Source organism: Kogia breviceps, chromosome 10 (assembly GCF_026419965.1).
Source record: "Kogia breviceps isolate mKogBre1 chromosome 10, mKogBre1 haplotype 1, whole genome shotgun sequence".
Lineage (NCBI taxonomy): Eukaryota > Metazoa > Chordata > Mammalia > Artiodactyla > Physeteridae > Kogia > Kogia breviceps.
The window spans coordinates 93,629,795-93,647,622 of NC_081319.1; the positions used below are offsets into that span (position 1 = coordinate 93,629,795).

General features: G+C 41.8%; 1 protein-coding gene across 2 annotated transcripts in view; it reads left to right on the top strand.

Moving 5' to 3' along the window:
- Positions 1 to 7,332: 7,332 nt before the first annotated feature.
- DEK (DEK proto-oncogene) overlaps positions 7,333 to 17,828 on the top strand; it is a 31,868-nt gene continuing 21,372 nt past the window's right edge. The window contains exons 1-6 of one of the 2 annotated variants that reach the window (XM_059076776.2): positions 7,333 to 7,843; positions 8,202 to 8,355; positions 11,644 to 11,745; positions 11,981 to 12,090; positions 13,418 to 13,512; positions 14,400 to 14,520. In XM_059076776.2, the coding sequence (XP_058932759.1) occupies positions 8,211 to 8,355; positions 11,644 to 11,745; positions 11,981 to 12,090; positions 13,418 to 13,512; positions 14,400 to 14,520 (573 nt within the window). In that variant the 5' untranslated portion in view covers positions 7,333 to 7,843; positions 8,202 to 8,210. Of the gene's footprint in view, positions 7,844 to 7,939; positions 8,100 to 8,201; positions 8,356 to 11,643; positions 11,746 to 11,980; positions 12,091 to 13,417; positions 13,513 to 14,399; positions 14,521 to 17,828 lie in introns of those variants that run through there. The other variant, XM_059076777.2, reaches the window with a different exon arrangement.

The window sequence follows — 17,828 nt, forward strand, 5'->3', positions numbered from 1 at the left end:
CTAAACAATGTTAGTCCATAAGTAGAAAAGCCCCTTTCAACAGAGATGATTTTATTTTACAGAAAACAAGGGAAGTAATACCAAAGCTCTGTCGTCTCTATTTTTTTGGCCTCATTCCATGAAACAGTTGATAAGGATATATTAATAAAATGTGGTACAAATGATATTTGCTAAATTTAGAGCAAAATTAGATTCTAGGGCGAAAATTTGGTAATCACTTATCCTTTGTTCTCCAACTTTTATTGTCTTACCACCATATCCCTCACCTTCTCCTACTGCTTACTTTGAATAGTCTTCTCTGGCGATTGTCCTAGCTGGAACATCCCATTTATCAACCAGCTGGATATCGTTGCATTCACATATTTTCAAACCTAATCTCAAATTACTAACCTGTGTATAATACTTTGGCTAACTCTACCAGAATAGAGTATGATATCTTGTTTTTAGAAGAACCAAATGTGTCACTATATTTATATTTATGACCGGGTTTAAAAGAGAATCTGGTCATCAGCTTATTCTAGCCATGTTAATTTACGGAGCTGACATTGCTGGAAGGTCTTTAAATGGCATCCAGACAACAGACTCATGCCACCGTCTCTGTCTTAGAACCAAAAGGGGATGCATTTCAATTAAACCCATATTTTAGAAGTATGTGTGTTAGGCACTGTGCCAAGGACTGGGAGAGAATAATAAGCATGGGTGTGGGCCCTGCCCATGAAGCTTGTAGCCTGGGAAAGATAGATATGTGTTTAAGAAAGATAAGATATCTGTGTGCAGTGGATGTAAAAACTTCTTAAGGCAGAAATGAAACAAATTTAAGAATCAGGGTTTTAACATTTCCATTAAACCAACCCATATTTTTAAGCACGGTCCCCTGTTGATCCCAACTGTACCTTATTTGGTTATAATTATCATCCCCTCTGTGCAGAGACAGCATAGCTCACCATATGTGCCCCCATGTCTCCTAGATTCTTTGCAGTGAGGTGGGGTAGCATGACCCATCGGGCCACTAGCCAATGAGCAGAGCCCTAGAAGAGCAGGTATGAGTTCTCGTCTTGCTCTATTCCCCTAACACTCTGAATACTAAGGACTCATATCCTGATGGTGGATCACAAGACCAAAAGGAGCCTAGGGCAATGAGTAAATCACAGGCAAGGAGGCCCTGCAGAGCTGCCTGAACTGACCAAGAGTTTTATAGAGTGAGAAATAAACTTCTGTTAAACAAAATTGTTTAACTGCTGTTAAATAAACTTTCGCCAGAACAACCTGTCTCATCCTAATACACCCTCGCAACACAATAAACAAAAAAATGCTCTGAATCTTCATAATAAGAGTTTATTTTGGTTTGCATGCATTTGGCAAATCCCTATTGACCTCTTACTATGCGTCAGGCCCTGCTTTAGGTGCCAAGGATACTGTGATGAACAAGACAAAGTCCCTGCAGCCACAAGGAGTTTACATTTTAGTGAGGAAGACAGACAATAAGTAACTAAAAATTTCAGGTAGTGATTGAATGCAACAAAAGAAACAAAGACCTTACTTCTTTTTGTTGTTGTTGTTATAAATTTATTTATTTTTATTTTTGGCTGCGTTGGGTCTTTGCTGCTGTGCGCAGCCTTTCTCTAGTTGCGGCACGAGGGCTCAGTGGTTGTGGCTCGCGGGCTCTAGAGCACAGGCTCAGTAGTTGTGGCGCACGGGCTTAGTTGCTTCGCGGCATGTGGGATCTTTCCGGACCAGGGCTCGAACCCGTGTCTCCTCTTGGCAGGTGGATTCTTAACCACCTGCCACCAGGGAAGTCCAAGACCTTACTTCTTAACCTTGCCCTGTTTTCACCATGTCTCATCCCTCTCACGTTGTTACCTTCCTCCCTACTCAACTCCTATTCTATGCTCCATCATTATGCTCATTGTCCCACCCATATCTTCAACTCACCCTTCTCTCCTCTCTTCATATTTGTCTGAAAAAAGGCCAACCTGGTTAAATCCAATTATTTGCCACCTTTATACCTAGTCCTAGTAGCTGAATATGGCTGCAGAGAAACAATAATCCTGACTGTTCTCACTTTGACTTCATGGCCACTAACCTCAATCGGTCCTCCTTGCTGCTGCCTGGCAACCCTACTACATCCTCTTGTCCACTCGTCTCCCATTCTCCTATATGACCAGCACACGTTCCTCTTTCCTGAAACCTCCAACTGTCCTCTCCCACACTGACAGTCAATGATTTTGCTCCTGATTTCACTGAGAAGTTCAAAGAAATAAGAACTTCTGAAGTTCCCACAAACCTGCCAACCCCACCCACTGTCTATAGCTGTATCCTCTGTCTTCCCTTCTGCTACTACGTAGAAATTGTCCTAAGGACGGCTCCTCCACTTGTGTACTAGGTTTCATTGCCTCTCATCTCCCATGTAGACATGAAGATGTGTCACCTAGATCCCCCTTCAAGGAAGGACCTGTTGCTCAGCTGCAGAGCCCGCAGTCAGCAGACAGCCTCCATGGTCAGCTTCTTCAGCGGCTGCCCCATCTGTGGTCAGCTTCATCCCAGGTCATGCCCTTCCTGGGGCAGCTTGCATGCAGTGACTGGGCAAGGCGGGGGTATAAAAGCCCAGCTACGCAGGACACTCTGAAGAGCCGTACTCACTCCAGAACTCCCCATGAGGTTGGCTGAGGCTTGGCCAGTTCTGCTTTACAGTTTGACCTCTTCCTCTGCCCACTCTTGCTTTCTCCCCCTTCCTTTTACAGGTACTGATTCCTAATCAATATCTGACACCCCAAATTCTGTTTCAGCATCTGCTTACAGAGCCCAACTTGACATACCAACTTTAGGTCAGCTCCAGCTATTGTCCCCTCCTTCTCTTTCATCGCCAATTTCCCCCTCCCTACTGATTCATTCCCATCATCACATAAACATACAGTAATATTTCCCATGTTAAGAGCCAAACTCCTGGGACTTCCCTGGTGGCGCAGTGGTTAAGAATCTGCCTGCCAATGCAGGCGACACGGGTTTGAGCCCTGGTCCAGGAAGATCCCACATGCCGTGGAGCAACTAAGCCCGTGAGCCACAACTACTGAGCCTGTGCCCTAGAGCCCACGAGCCACAACTACTGAGCCCACGTGCCACAACTACTGAAGTCCGCGAGCCTAGAACCCATGCTCTGCAACAAGAGAAGCCACAGCAATGAGAAGCCCGTGCACCACAACGAAGAGTATCCCCCACTCTCTGCAACTAGAGAAAGCACGTACGCAGCAACGAAGACCCAGTGCATCCAAAAATAAATGAATAAAATAACTTTATAAAAAAAAAGGACCAAACTCCCTTTGAGTTACTGCTCCATTTTTCTGCTCCCCCGAAATAGTAAAATTCCTGGAAAGTGTCTGATTCCATTCCTTGCCTACCTGTCTCTCTCTAATCCCACTCCTGGCACCTTCATACTCACCACTGCAGAGAAACAGCTCTTGTCAGTGTCGCTGATAACTCATCATTCTTATACCCAGTGGTCAATTCTGAGTGCTTATCTCACCTGACCTTTTAGTAGCTTTGACCCAACTGATGGCTCTCTCAGCTTAGACACTTCTTAATCACTTAGCTTCTGAAGCACGACATTTTCGCTTGATTTTCCTCCCACTTCACTGGCTTCAGTCGCTCCTCGTCATCTCCTTTGCTGGTTCCACTTCTTCTCCTGAACTTCCAAACACTGGTGAGCTCCAGGGTACAATCTTGACCCTCTCCTCACCTCTGCTGATATTCATTCTGTTAGTGAGCTCCTCCAGGCTCAGAGCTTTAAATACCATCCACTACATGTTGACAACTCCTACATCTATATCTTGGGCTAGCGTTTCACCTGAATGGCAGACTCTCGTATCCAACTGCCTAGCCTGAATCTCCATTTGGGTGTTAGCAGGAATCTCAGACCTAACAGGCCTAAAAAATAACTGACTCCCCTCCCCACTACCCCTTGCCCCTCCCCTAATAAAAGCCTGCACCCTCCCCCACCCCCTGAGGTCTTCCTCATCTCAGCAAATACATACTCTGTTCTGGTTATTGAACCAAAAACCCAAGGTCATCATAACCCACATTCAGTACTCTAGAGAATTCTTTAGAATATATCTAGTCTTTCTCCACTGCTCTCATTTACTTAAGATCTCTTTTCAAATGCCATCTTATTAACAAGATCTTCCTTAATTATCAAATACGTAAAATAAAATCCCATTCATCCTACTGGTACTTCCTATCTCCTTTAACCTGCTTTACTTTCATAGCTATTTGTTATACAATATATTCACTTGTTTGTTTGTTCACTGTCTCAACTAGAATGTAAACTTGAAGATGGCAGGGACTGAGTCCTAGGGACAGGCAGAGAGTAGGTGCTCAATAAATATTTTTGAATGAATAAGTGAATGACTGAAAAAGAATGGAAAGGGAATAGTGATGCTATTGGGATAGGAGAAGCACTTGAGCATAGAGCTAAATAATGTGAAGGTGCAAATCACTTGAAGATTCTGAGGGAAAAGCAGTCCTGGCAGAAAAAAAGTGGAAATCCCAAAGGTAGAGGTGAGCTTGGCTTTATGGGGGAACATCAAAGGTATGTGTGGCTGAAACAGCCAAGAGTGTCAGAGAGATGAAATCAAGATTGTCAGCAACTGGATGATGTAGGACCTTATAAACCATGTGGACAAAAAAAAAATTGTTGTCTGCCATTTCAGTAAACAAAGAATGTTGCCTGTCATTCCAGTAAAGAGCAAATGTTACCACCATCAACCCATCAGCCACTGCACCCTGAGGGGAGTTCAGGACAGAGAAAAACAGGATACTGGCCCTAGATAGTTAAGATGAATTTCTAAGGACTTCCCAGGTGGCGCAGTGGTTAAGAATCTGCCTGCCAATGCAGGGGACACAGGTTTGAGCCCTGGTGCGGGAAGATCCCACGTGCCGCGGAGCAACTAAGCCTGTGCACCACAACTACTGAGCCTGCGCTCTAGAGTCCGTGTGCCACAACTACTGAGCCTGTGTGCCACATCTACTGAAGCCCATGTGCCTAGAGCCGGTGCTCCGCACAAGAGTAGCCACTGCAATGAGAAGCCCGCGCACCGCAACGAAGAGTAGCTCCTGCTCACCACAACTAGAGAAAGCCCGTGGGCAGCCACAAAGACCCAATGCAGCCAAAAATAAAAAAATAAAAATAAATAAATTTATAACAACAACAAAAAAAGAAGTAAGCTCTTTGTTTCTTTTGTTGCATTCAATCACTACCTGAAATTTTTAGTTGCTTATTGTCTGTCTTCCCCACTAAAATGTAAACTCCTTGTGGCTGCAGGGACTTTGTCTTGTTCATCACAGTATTCTTGGCACCTAAAGCAGGGCCTGATGCATAGTAAGAGGTCAATAGGGATTTGCCAAATGCATGCAAACCAAAATAAACTCATAATGAAGATTCAGAGCATTTTTTGTTTATTGCGATGTGATGGTGTATTAGGATGAGACAGGTTGTTTTGGCAAAAGTTTATTTAACAGCAGTTAAACAATTTTGTTTAACAGAAGTTTATTTCTCACTCACCGCAACTAGAGAAAGCCTGCATGCAGCAACAAAGACCCAATGCAGCCAAAAATAAAATAAATAAATAATTTATTTATTAAAAAAAAGAGATGCATTTCTAAGGAATAATTTCCAATGAGCCCAATCTCTCGCATTTTTCCATTCATAGAAAAGCACTAAAATCATTAACTTGAGATGTCTCTCTTTTGTGATTAGCAGTAATCTTTTGATGTTTGACTACATGGTTTTTTTTTGTTGTTGTTGTTGTTGTTTTGTGGGTTTCATTCAGCAAAAACTCCTATATATCCTGGCTCTTCTCTTACTTTTTCAGAGAGTTCCTCAGAGCTATCTGAGAGGCTGTCTCCCAGGCTATAGTCCTCACTAAGTTCCCTGAATAAAACATAACTTGCGGCTTCCCTGGTGGCACAGTGGTTGAGAATCTGCCTGCCAATGCAAGGGACACAGGTTTGGGCCCTGGTCTGGGAAGATTCCCAAATGCCGTGGCGCAATTAAGCTCGTGCACCATAACTACTGAGCCTGCGCTCCAGAGCCTGCGAGCCACAACTACTGAGTCCGCGTGCCACGACTACTGAAGCCTGCGTGCCTAGAGCCCATGCTCTGCAACAAGAGAAGCCACTGCAATGAGAAGCCGGTGCCCCACAACAAAGAGTAGCCCGTGCTCGCGACAACTAGAGAAAAGCTCAGGCACAGCAATGAAGACCCAACACAGCCAAAAATAAATTTATTTTTTAAAAAAAGTAACTCGCAACTTTTAGGTTGTGCATTTTTCTTTGGTGGACAACCATAAGTATTTTGAATTTTATTCCAAGTATGATAGGGAATCATTGGAGAGTCTTAAGCAAACGAGTACCCAATCTGATAATTAAAACAAAAATACAAACAAATCACCTTGGCTGCTAGGTGATTAGTAGGAGGTGGGGCTAGCAATGTGGAAGCCACCTGACCAGTGAGGGACTATGTCAAAATCCAAGCAAGGGAGTGGACAGGATCTGAGTGACATCAGTGGAGTGAAATAACGGTTTAAAATTTGAGGGTATAAGTGACAGGATTTGCTTATGTTTTCAGTAGGGGTACAAAAGGAAAAAAGAAGCTTCAAAGAAAATGTCTAACTTTTGCCTTACAAACTGGAGTCCATTCAGGCAAATTTAACTGATCGTATTTCTGTTAAGTTCGTCCAGTAAAAGGATCCTTTGGGCAGACAGTGTTTGAGGACTTCGGGGTGGTGGGGGGTTATGAAGGGAGTCAAACACAGTAAGGGGAGCATTTGGGCGGGGGGGGGGGGAAAGCACTGTGTTGTGTTTTTTTTTTAAACAAAGCCAAAAGATGAGTTTATTGCAAGGGTTTCGACCTGCAAGCCCGGAAACTCAAGGATATGGGAGCAATGTGTTCACTTTTTTAAACGTTGAGCTTTAAAGGATTGTGCGGAGCTGGCCTATTACTCTGGGAGAAGAGTCTGGACTGGGTGATACCGTATTTCCTCTATTATAACTAACACACATGATTTCCCCCTACATTTACAGGTCTGGAAATCTTTTTCTCTCCGGTGATTGTGAACTTTCAACTTGGTAGGGGCTTTTCCCTTGCGGTGCACCTTACAAGCGACGGGGTCCTCCGAAATACAGAAGATTCGGGAGTCATCACCAGCGTGATCTCTGGGACCCAAATGAGATCGCTCACTCAGTTATTCCCCTCAACCTCTGGGAAATACTGTAGCAGCGACTTCACGGGATGTAAACTTCACCACCCTCCGCCCGCCCCCCCTCCCGGACCCGCGGCCTCTCCTCTTTTCCGGGAACGAGCCACGGAGACAATACACATGCAGGCCCTCTAGCGTTCTTCCGCTCGGCACCGCCTCGCCGGTCCCGCGCCCGCTCCCGCCCGCCGCCCGGGAAGCGGCCTGTCCGCTTTCCCGGCAGAACACCGACCAGACGCCGGACGCCGCCGGAGGGGCCGCCCGGGAGCGCGCGGCCACTCCACCCGCGGCCAGGGCGACCCTCGCCCACCCGTCCTGGCCCAGCCCGCCGGGCTTCCCACAGAGGCTCCGGCCCGCCCCGCCTCCCCCACTCCGCGCGCGCCAACTCCCAGCTCGCGGCCCTGATTGGCCGCCGCATTCCCGCTTTCCTTCCCGAACCGCCATTTTGAAAATCTTGTTGATTCTGGGCAGCCGAGAGAGCGGCGCAAGCGTCACGCCAGCAAGCAGCCCGCGCGCGTCCTCCTCGGTGCCCGTCGCCGCCGCCCGGAGCGTCTTCGTGCCCTCGCGCGCCAGGCCCGCGGCGGCCGGGACCCGTGGTGAGGGCCGCGTTGGCGAAGGAGAGGCCGAGAGGGCACGCGGGGCCCGCCCGCACCGCCGCGGCCATTTGGACGGCGGCCTGGGGCGGGGGAGGGGACTCGGGGCGGCCGGCGGCGCGGGCTGGGCGGTGGGAGGGGCGGCTAGGCGCCCGCGCTTTCCCGCCTCTGGACGGCTGGACAGACTGCGGGGCAAGAGTGAAGCCGCCCCCGGGGAGTGAGAGCAGCGGACCCGGCTACGCTGGGAGGCAACTTTGCGGTCAGGTTTCCCGCGGCTCTCGGGGGCGGCCGGCTGGGGCCGCCGCGTCCTTCCAGCCGGGGGCTACGGGACCGAGACGTGTGGCTTCCTCCCCTCCCGCAGGTCCACAGCATGTCCTCCTCCGGCCCTGCTGCGGAGGGAGAGGGAGCCCCCGCCCAGCCCGCGTCCGAGAAAGAGCCCGAAATGCCTGGCCCGAGAGAAGAAAGTGAAGAGGAGGACGAGGACGACGAGGAGGAGGAGGAAGAGGAAGAGAAAGGTGTGGAAGGAAGTCTCGTTTCTAGTGATCGATTTTACCGAAAACGGCTTTCTGGCTGTTTTTGCGCTTAGAGACGCTAAATCGGAGTGATTTTCAGTAAGAATGTTTGCGGAATTAGGTAGGGGTTTTTGTGTTGAGTAGTAGCAGAAAAAATAACTTTGGGAATTCCAATTGTAAAAAAATTATTCGTTCCGTTGTTACTACTTTGGAGTGCAGTTTACTTCTCGCCAGCAACAGAGAAGTTCATAACATTTTATCATTTGACAGGAAGTTTCAGATCTGTTTTTTTTTTCTAAACTGCTAGCCTTGGGAGTTACTAAGGTAATGTTTTATTTTTGCTAATTTAAGTACACGTCCTTTGCTTTTTGAAGTTATTGTAGGGTCCTCACTGAAATCATATATTAAGACTTGAAAAAGTTATTCATACGAGTCCTGGAAATATTTTAATAGTTTTAATTTATTTGCCGAACTTCAGCAGACGTTCGTTTCAAAGGCTTAGGGGAGTTACTTTCACGGGGAAACACCGGTGAAAGCTGTTGCTCCCTTAGAAAGTAGTTAAGTACGAAAGCAGTGAACTGTGAAAGAAAGTTAAATGAGAGCTCAGAGCTGTCTCAGTTTTGGTGTTGAGAGAGAGCGGTAGTAAGTAGCCTATTTGGACGCACGAAACCGAGGAGCCTTAGAGAATTGAGTGATATGCTGCGTCAGTTTATCCAGGATGCATGGGGCAGTGCCTCTTAGGTGTGCCAGCTTCCTAAAATGTTTCTAACCACTTAAAGCTCCGTGTCACGGATCTTAGCCTTCTCTTGGAGTGTTAGCCCAATCTAGGTTTAATATTTGACTACCGCTCAACCAAACTTGGGAAGAGGTTTGAGGTTTTCGTCCCAAACCCAGGTTTCACTGTCTTTTTTTTTTTTAAAGTCTAAACCAGCCCACCGTCAGCACTTTTTTATAAATACAATCTGGGTTGAGATTACACGGTGTGCCTTTTGTTTGTCTAAAGTGGTATGTGCTCTAAGAGGGGAAGCATGTCCCCGTTTAAGTACAAAAACGCTTAGGAAAAATATGAATTATTTTAAAATTATTCATAATATAATAACTGAAAATTGGCCGCAGTATCTCACTACTAGTCCAAGACTTTCTCAGCGCTTTTTCCTCTAACTTTTGTTTTGGATACCACCGAGATGATGAATTTCTTCACATCAGGAGGAAATTATAGAAGTCATGTAAAAATTCTATAAATGACTGGTGCAGTAATGCTCGGGAGACTGATGGCAGTTTAAATTGTGATTTTTTTTTTTTTAACATGAAAATTAAAAAAAATTATCCCCAGGCAGTTCTATAGTTGTCCTAATTTATTATTGTTCTCCTTTTCTTCATTTGAGGTGTTTGTGGAGCAGTCGAAATTGTGGATGTTTTTATCCTACTTGGCCCTGAAAATTTAACTCTACTACTGAGGCATCATAGAAACAAGACACTGAAATTTGTGCCAAGTGAGGGGGTGAATTGACTTAGCTCGGAGGTGGTTTGGGGAGTGAGGGGAAGGGCAGTAGGGGAGATGCCTTGTAAAAGATGACTCCTGGGTTTCTGTCTTTGGCAGCTGGGTGGATAATACTGCCGTTTTCTGAAAGATAGAATTCATGAATGTGAGTGAGTTTGGAGATGATTATGACTTCTGTTTTGGATGCATTGAGTTTGGTTCCTGTAGGACATGAAGTGGAGCTGTTGAGTTGACAGCCTGAAGCTCAGGAGAAGGCTCTGGACTGGAGGTAGACCAGGAAAGTCATTAGCTTATAGATGGTAATCAGCAGCAGGCAAAGGGCTTATATCACTCAGGGAAAGGAAGCGGAGTGGTCACCAGCGTAGCTTTAGAGTGCTTTCTCTCCGTGCTGCACACCATTGCCAGCATATACCTGCTGGAATCCCTTTCTTTTTACTAATTCTTTGTGGGCAGATCCTTATGTCTCCAAATCTTACCTGTCCTTCAAAGCCAGATCCAATGTTTTGGTCCTTTTTCCATAATCCAAAAAGAATTAACTCTTTCATCAACTCAGAGAACTTTCAATTTTATGTTTCTTAAAGTGTGTTATCATCTCCTACTTTGGAGTATATTTGTGTCTCACGGACCCCAGTAGACATGATCTCTTTCAAGAATTGTTCAGTTTCTTAATCATCTGTTGATGCCTCCTTAGTATCTAGTGCAACTTGGCACAAACCAGGCGTGTAGGTTAATGAATGGAAGGACTTCCAACAATCTTTAGTGTCCTCTTATTTATCTGACTTTATCTCAGTCAGAAAGTAAATGGGTTTTAGAAAATCCAGCCTAGGGACTACCCTGGTGGCTCAGTGGTTAAGAATCTGCCTGGCAGTGCAGGGGACACAGATTTGAGCCCTGGTCCAGGAAGATCCCACATGCCTCAGAACAGCTAAGCCCGTGTGCCACAACTACTGAGCCTGTGAGCCACAACTACTGAAGCCTGTGGGCCTAGAGCCCGTGCTCTGCAACGAGAGAAGCCACCGCAATGAGAGAAGACTGCGCACCGCAACTAGAGAGAGCCTGTGTGCAGCAATGAAGACCCAACACAGCCAAAACTAAAAAAGTGAAAATCCAGCATAATGTTTAAATTGTAGAATATATATATTATCTAGCTTAGAAAAAAAAAAAAAAGCAGTCCGGACTAAACATTGCAAAACTTTTTTACAGGGTTTTATGACCATTATTTTGAACATCATTTATTGAACTACAAAGTAATGCCCTCCCAATTGATTGCCTTAAATGTAAACTTGTAGAATTTTACCCTAGCCATAGTAACTCCAGGCTGCTGTGCCTTACTGTTGTTTTTCTTCTGTCAGCCTACTAAATTATTGCTTTGCCCTGAATATCTCTTGAAGTTCTTATAATCTCAATCTAAACTTGCTGTTTTCTGATGTACATTAAATGGAATCCTAATTAATAGAATGATGTCTAGTCAAAGCGTAGGTTTAATGAGCACCTTGGCGAGTTTTCACAGATAAAATGACTGGACTTCCATAGCCGTAATTGTAGCTGGATAGAAGTTTGTTTGCGCTCTGATTTTTTTTTTTAACTGGTTCCCCAGTGGGGTTGCCAGGTAAGTAAAGTGTTACTTTTAAAAAACTTCAGTGATGCTATTAACTTATCAGGTATTTTCATCTCTATTGTATCATTTGCTTCTCAAAATCATGCTCAGGAGAAGAGTTTATGTTTATGTAATAAAGTTAACACTTTCTTTAAGCTTTTTGTTATTTAAGAAGTATTAAATTAATTTCTAGAAAAGAGTCTCATCGTGGAAGGCAAGAGGGAAAAGAAAAAAGTAGAGAGGTTGACAATGCAAGTCTCTTCTTTGCAAAGAGAGCCATTTACAATTGCACAAGGTAAGTTTATGTTCCTTTCATTTTATAGTGAAAACGCCTAAATGTAATGATGGGTAGCAGTGCTTATTAGTTTTTAGTGTTTACTAAGTAGCAATATATAACTGGTGTAATTCTATCTAATTTGCCCTGTTAGAGCAGAAGTTATATGTAAATTATGCTGTAAAAATCATTCTCATTAAATTAAATGTTCTAACATATAATGGGTATTTAACATTAACATGGTATTTTTTCCTAGGAAAGGGGCAGAAACTTTGTGAAATTGAAAGGATACATTTTTTTCTGAGTAAGAAGAAAACGGATGAACTTAGAAATCTACATAAACTGCTTTACAACAGACCAGGCACAGTAAGACCTTTTTTACACCTTTTACCTAGTAGTATAATTATGTGTTAAAATACTTCACAATGGAAGCATAATTTTAGTTCTGGAAAGGACTTAAGCAATCAACTAGATCAATCTCCATACCCTACAAGTGAGCCAGCTGACACACAGTTGAATGACTTATCACAGGACAGGTAGATGGATATTAGACATTAGTATTTTAACATCCAGGGCTCTTTTTACTGTAGTTGTTTTTAAGGCAAACTAAAATTTCACATTGTGAAATCAAAATTATGATGATTTAAGTGATTTTGACTATTAGAAGAAATTTATTTTTTGGATTTAAAAAAAAATAATATTTATTTATTTATTTGGCTGTGCTGGGTCTTAGTTGTGGCACACGGGATCTAGTTGCCTGACCAGGGATCAAACCCAGGCCCCCTGTATTGGGAGCATGAAGTCTTAACCACTGGACCACGAGGGAAGTCCCTTTTTTGGATGTTTCTAACTATTCAGAAATAAATGATACAGCATATCATACCTCATTTTGAGGAAATATATATTAAATTAGGTGGTAATTTTTTGCCAGTGTTAGAATAAATTAGTGTTTCATTTACTGAATTACTATACTGTACACACAACTTCAGTATTCCGTATAAGTGAGGAGACTTTGCTTTGAGCTGTGAGTGGGCAAAGTAAAGTTTGACATTGTTTGACTGTCTGAAGCATGGTAAAATTTGTTTTCATGTGTGTTACCTCATTCAACCCTGACAACAATTTAATCTACACAAGTCCCATTACTGCTAAGTGGTATTAACTTATGGATCCCTGACTTTCTGTTGGAAAATAAATATTACTAGTAACTTGTATTATTTAAGGAAAGGATGTCATTTTTTTTTTTTTTTAATGTTATTTATTTATTTTGGCCGCACTGCATGGCTTGTGGGATCTTAGTTCCCTGACCGGGGACTGAACCCGGGCCCTTGGCAGTGAGAGCATGGAGCCCTAACCACTGGACCGCCAGGGAGTAGGCTGTCTTTTTAGTAACTTTCCACATCCCCTGGTGCTGTCACATAACATTTAGTTGTGGTTTTATAATTACTAGTTAAAAATTCCCAGATGAAATACATTTCAATTCAAATTGTTATTTTCAAAGAATTGAGTTTGTGAACATTTTATAATGTTAATATTTCAGTAGCAAATACAGTTTTCCAATGTGAAGAAAAAATGTTGAATACACCAATATTATAATGTGGAGGCAGGTGTGAAAATAAAGGTGTTGGCTTTGAAATTTTTCTTGTGTACATTACTGGGTAATAAGTAGCATTAATAATAGGAGAAACATTTTCAGGTGTCCTCATTAAAGAAGAATGTGGGTCAGTTCAGTGGATTTCCATTTGAAAAAGGAAGTATCCAATATAAAAAGAAGGAAGAAATGTTGAAAAAGTAAGTTATTTTTATAAATATCATAGTTAATGTGCTTCAAACTTAATTTTAAACATTTAAATATAACTGCCCTTACGTTTTCAGTAGACTGCTGATTCTTTGCTTTAAATTCCAAGAGCATGTCATCATAAAGTATTAACTATTTCCGATAAATAGCAGCTGTCAAGATTATTGAAAACGCAAAGACATTTCTGTTTCTTAGAATAATGATACAGGTAAATCATTCACACAGTCCAAAATTCAGGAGGTCCAAAGGAAATGTAGTGGAAACTCTTCCATTCCTGTTCCCTGCCAGCCACTGTGTTCTCCCACTTATAGGTACCATTTAAACTATTTTGAAGTTAATCAAATTTGATAGAAATCATTTCCATTCTAATGCAAACAAGATGATATATTCTTTAAAGAAATTGTTTTTAATGTGATGATATATTCTTATAAGAGTTTTTGTTTGTTAGGTCACCTGTAGTTTAAAAACTCTAAGTATTAAAGGTCATTACCTATACCTTCTTTGAGACATTGTCAGTAGGAATACTCAGGGGAAAATATATTGTTTAATCAGTCACCAGCCAGAAGAATTAACAAGTGTGTGAATTTTATAGTATTGAAAACTTTACGTTATGTTTCAGGGAACTAAGTGAATTTATTTTCATACCACCTTTAAGACTTAGTTGGTAAATGATGTTTTCCATTTATTAATAATTACATCTGGTTGTATTTTGTGCAGTAGTCGAGATTATTGGGAGTACTTCTAAGATTCAGAGAAACATTGGCTGTTTTCTTAATGTTTGTGGCTGAGCCAGTTTGGTTAGCTATTATCTTTATATTGTGGAGAATGTTTATAAACTTTCCTACATAATCACATTGGTTTCTTCCATTTTCTGTTTCAGATTTAGAAATGCCATGTTAAAGAGCATCTGCGAGGTTCTTGATTTGGAGAGATCAGGTGTAAACAGTGAACTGGTGAAAAGGATCTTGAATTTCTTAATGCATCCAAAGCCTTCTGGCAAAGTGAGGACCACTTTTTACTATTTCAGTAACAGATCAGTTACTTGTAGTGTCTCCATTCTCTTTTTTTCTGGAACATTTTAATTAGCATTGCTGTCAACATTCAGTAATATCTTTTACATTCAAAGAATATGCCTTCCATTTACATATCTGCAACAATTTCATGATAGAAATAACAGAAGGGATACGGATGTGTTTTCCCTTATCAGGTGTAAAGGATGTAAGATTAAGAAAAATAACTGTTAACTAAATGTCAAATGGGACAGAAATACAAAGTATCCAGAGTTATGTATCTAGAAGGCACTTGAAGAACAGAAACAGGTTGAGCTGAGGGTGAGGTGTTGGGCTGGTGAGGGAGGGTGTGCGACCTGTAATCAGATCAGGAAAGGCAAGATGGTGTATTAGAGCTGGATATTTACTAGATGCTGGCATAAGGTTATGAAAAAGTGACAGAAAAAAGCTGGCTCTTTGAAGTTTCTTGGACTGTATTTCCAGAATCATCAAGAGAGCCCAGGAGCTGGGCAGGGAAGTAAAAGTCTTATAGTTTTCACTACTCTTCTAAAATCTGGATTAGGTTTGCCCTGATTGTTTAACAGTAACAAAGGACATCACTGAGTTAAGATGTTTATTGAAGTGTTAATTATATGACCTTGCATTTTCAGTTTGTTTTCAGTCTTTTAGCAAATATTTTCATATTTTCTCATTTTGATAGGAAAGAAATTGGGAAGAGATCTAGAGGCCCTAGGAGTTCAGGGGAACACCATCAGTGACGGGAGAAGGGCATTAAGATTAGAAACCAGAAAATAGCTCTGGGACTTTATTTTTGTCTGCTCTTGGTCCTGTTGACCATTAGCTGGATAGTGATACTTAAGGATATTTTTGTCATGCAGCTCCAAACTGAAGGTGTATGGTAATGGGGGAGGAGGGGTTCTAGTTGATTTATTTAAAAGGTGAGTTTGAACACTATTTCCCCAGAAGCAATTACTAAGTTGCCTGAGTTATGAGGGATATGTTTATATTCAGCGTTTCCTCAGTGATTTTCAAATGTGTTAGTTTCAAGACCCTGTTACCCTCTTAAAATCAATGAGGACCTCAAGAGCTTTTGTTTATGTGGGTTATTTTGATATTTACTGTATTCTAAATTAAAACTGAAAAATTCTAAAATAACGACAGGCTCACTACATGTTAACAAAAGTAATATTTTGTATGAAAAATAACTATACAAAATTTTAATGAGAAGAATGGCATTCTGTTTTTGCAAATCTGTTTATGTCTGGCTTAAGAGAAGACAGCTCTATTCTCATTTGCTTCTGCATTTCCTTCTGTTGCAATGTATTGATTTGCTTGAAGTACATGAAGAAAATCCAGCCACACACAGCTGTGTATCTAGAAAAAGGAGGGATATTTTAAAAACCCTTTCAGATAATTGTGGATAGTCTCCTTTGATATAACACCAAAACTCCACAGTGGGGAGGTTCTTAAAGGTTAGTTGTAATGTGGTATCTAAAACCATGTTAATAAACTTGGAGCTTTTACCTATGCATATTTTGTAATATGCACTCTCCATTTGGAAAATGTTGGTTCCCTGAATTATGCATATCTTCCAAATGCTGGTGCATTTCATTGAACACTGTCAAAAAGTCACATTCATTAATATAACCATTGTTTCATAAAAAAAAAAAAATCTTTAGGTATTGGGAGGCTGTCAGGTCCATGATAGTGGATGTGAACTTTCCAAAATTTTAATTTTCACTTGAAATTTTGAAATTTATCATTGGCAGTAAATACTGTTAGGTTTTTTTTGAGGTGACAGGCTCACATTTATTTCTGAGACTATGTCTATCAAATACCTAAGTCTGAATAGGCATCGTTTTTTTTTTTTTTGTGGTACGCGGGCCTCTCACTGCTGTGGCCTCTCCCACTGTGGAGCACAGGCTCCAGACGCGCAGGCTCAGCGACCATGGCTCACGGGCCCAGCCGCTCTGCGGCATGTGGGATCTTCCTGGACCGGGGTACGAACCCGTGTCCCCTGCATCGGCAGGCGGACTCTCAACCACTGCACCACCAGGGAAGCCTGGCATAGTTTTTTAATTATTGTTTTAAAAATGATATTCCATGAAAAAAGGTAGCTTACTTCACTGCTCAATTGTGCAAGTGCTTTTCCTTGAGAAGATCAGTGAACTTCCTTATGTAGCCAAAGTACTCTGTGTACCTCCCATTTTGTTACACAGATGTTATAAAGACATGTACTCAGAGGTTGAGAGTTAACATAGTACTTACTGTTTCATCAAGAACTGGTGTGTGGTTGTGAGGAATATAATGACTACAAACACAGTTTGCTGCCTCCATCTCGATAAGGTACCAGTAGGTTTACCCACCTTTGCTTTTTGCACAATTACTACAAATGTCAACGCAGTGAAAAGAGCGAATAAATAATGCCTTGGTATTATTATGAAAATAGTTCTGACCTTTTGGGCTTCTGGAAAGGTCTCAGGAAACCGCAGGTTCCATGAACCAGACTTTGAGAACCACTGTTTTATCCTTTTTTATGGAATCTTACTCTTACATCCATTTTTCATATCTGATTCTGTGATGATTACTCCTTAATCTAATGGTATCAATCTCAAGCTATTTTCTGTGCTACCATATGCTTCCATCATTTAAGGAAAACACTATAAAGTCATTAATACTAATTTTTTCTGCTCTAGAATAGTCTTAATTAACATTGTTTTACTATCTTTTTGTACTTCTAGCTTGACTGTTAATCAGATTTTGTTTCCAAAAAGGGATGATGCTCTTGACATTGGATTCTGATTAATAGATGCAGCTATTTTTACAACCAGTGTAGGATAGCTCTAAGGCATTTATATATTATTACTTTTTAAAAATGAAAGTCTCTTCGTTTATTTTTAGAAGTTGCATTTTCTTGATTGGTTTCTTGAATGATGCAACATTCTTTCATTTTCTTGTATAAATTTATCCAGCATCCATTCCAGTCCTCATCTTACTGATTTCACATACAGATTATATTCTTATAACCTGCATCTGGTTTCTGAGCCGACATAGTGAGGGATATCACATTTTTCAAATATATTCATGTCTTGGATTTCATTTAGTGAGTAGTGAGAGTTTGTTTGGTGAGTTACCTTTTCTCCAAACAAGCATATCAAAGGATTTATCCAGATGGATTTGGTTGCTGGTAATAGGTGGTAATGGCAGTAATTCACATAACAGGGTCATCTGTATACATTCTAGGAGGTTTCCTGTGGAGAACCTCTCTCAGAAATATCTTTGGTCCACTAACTTATTTT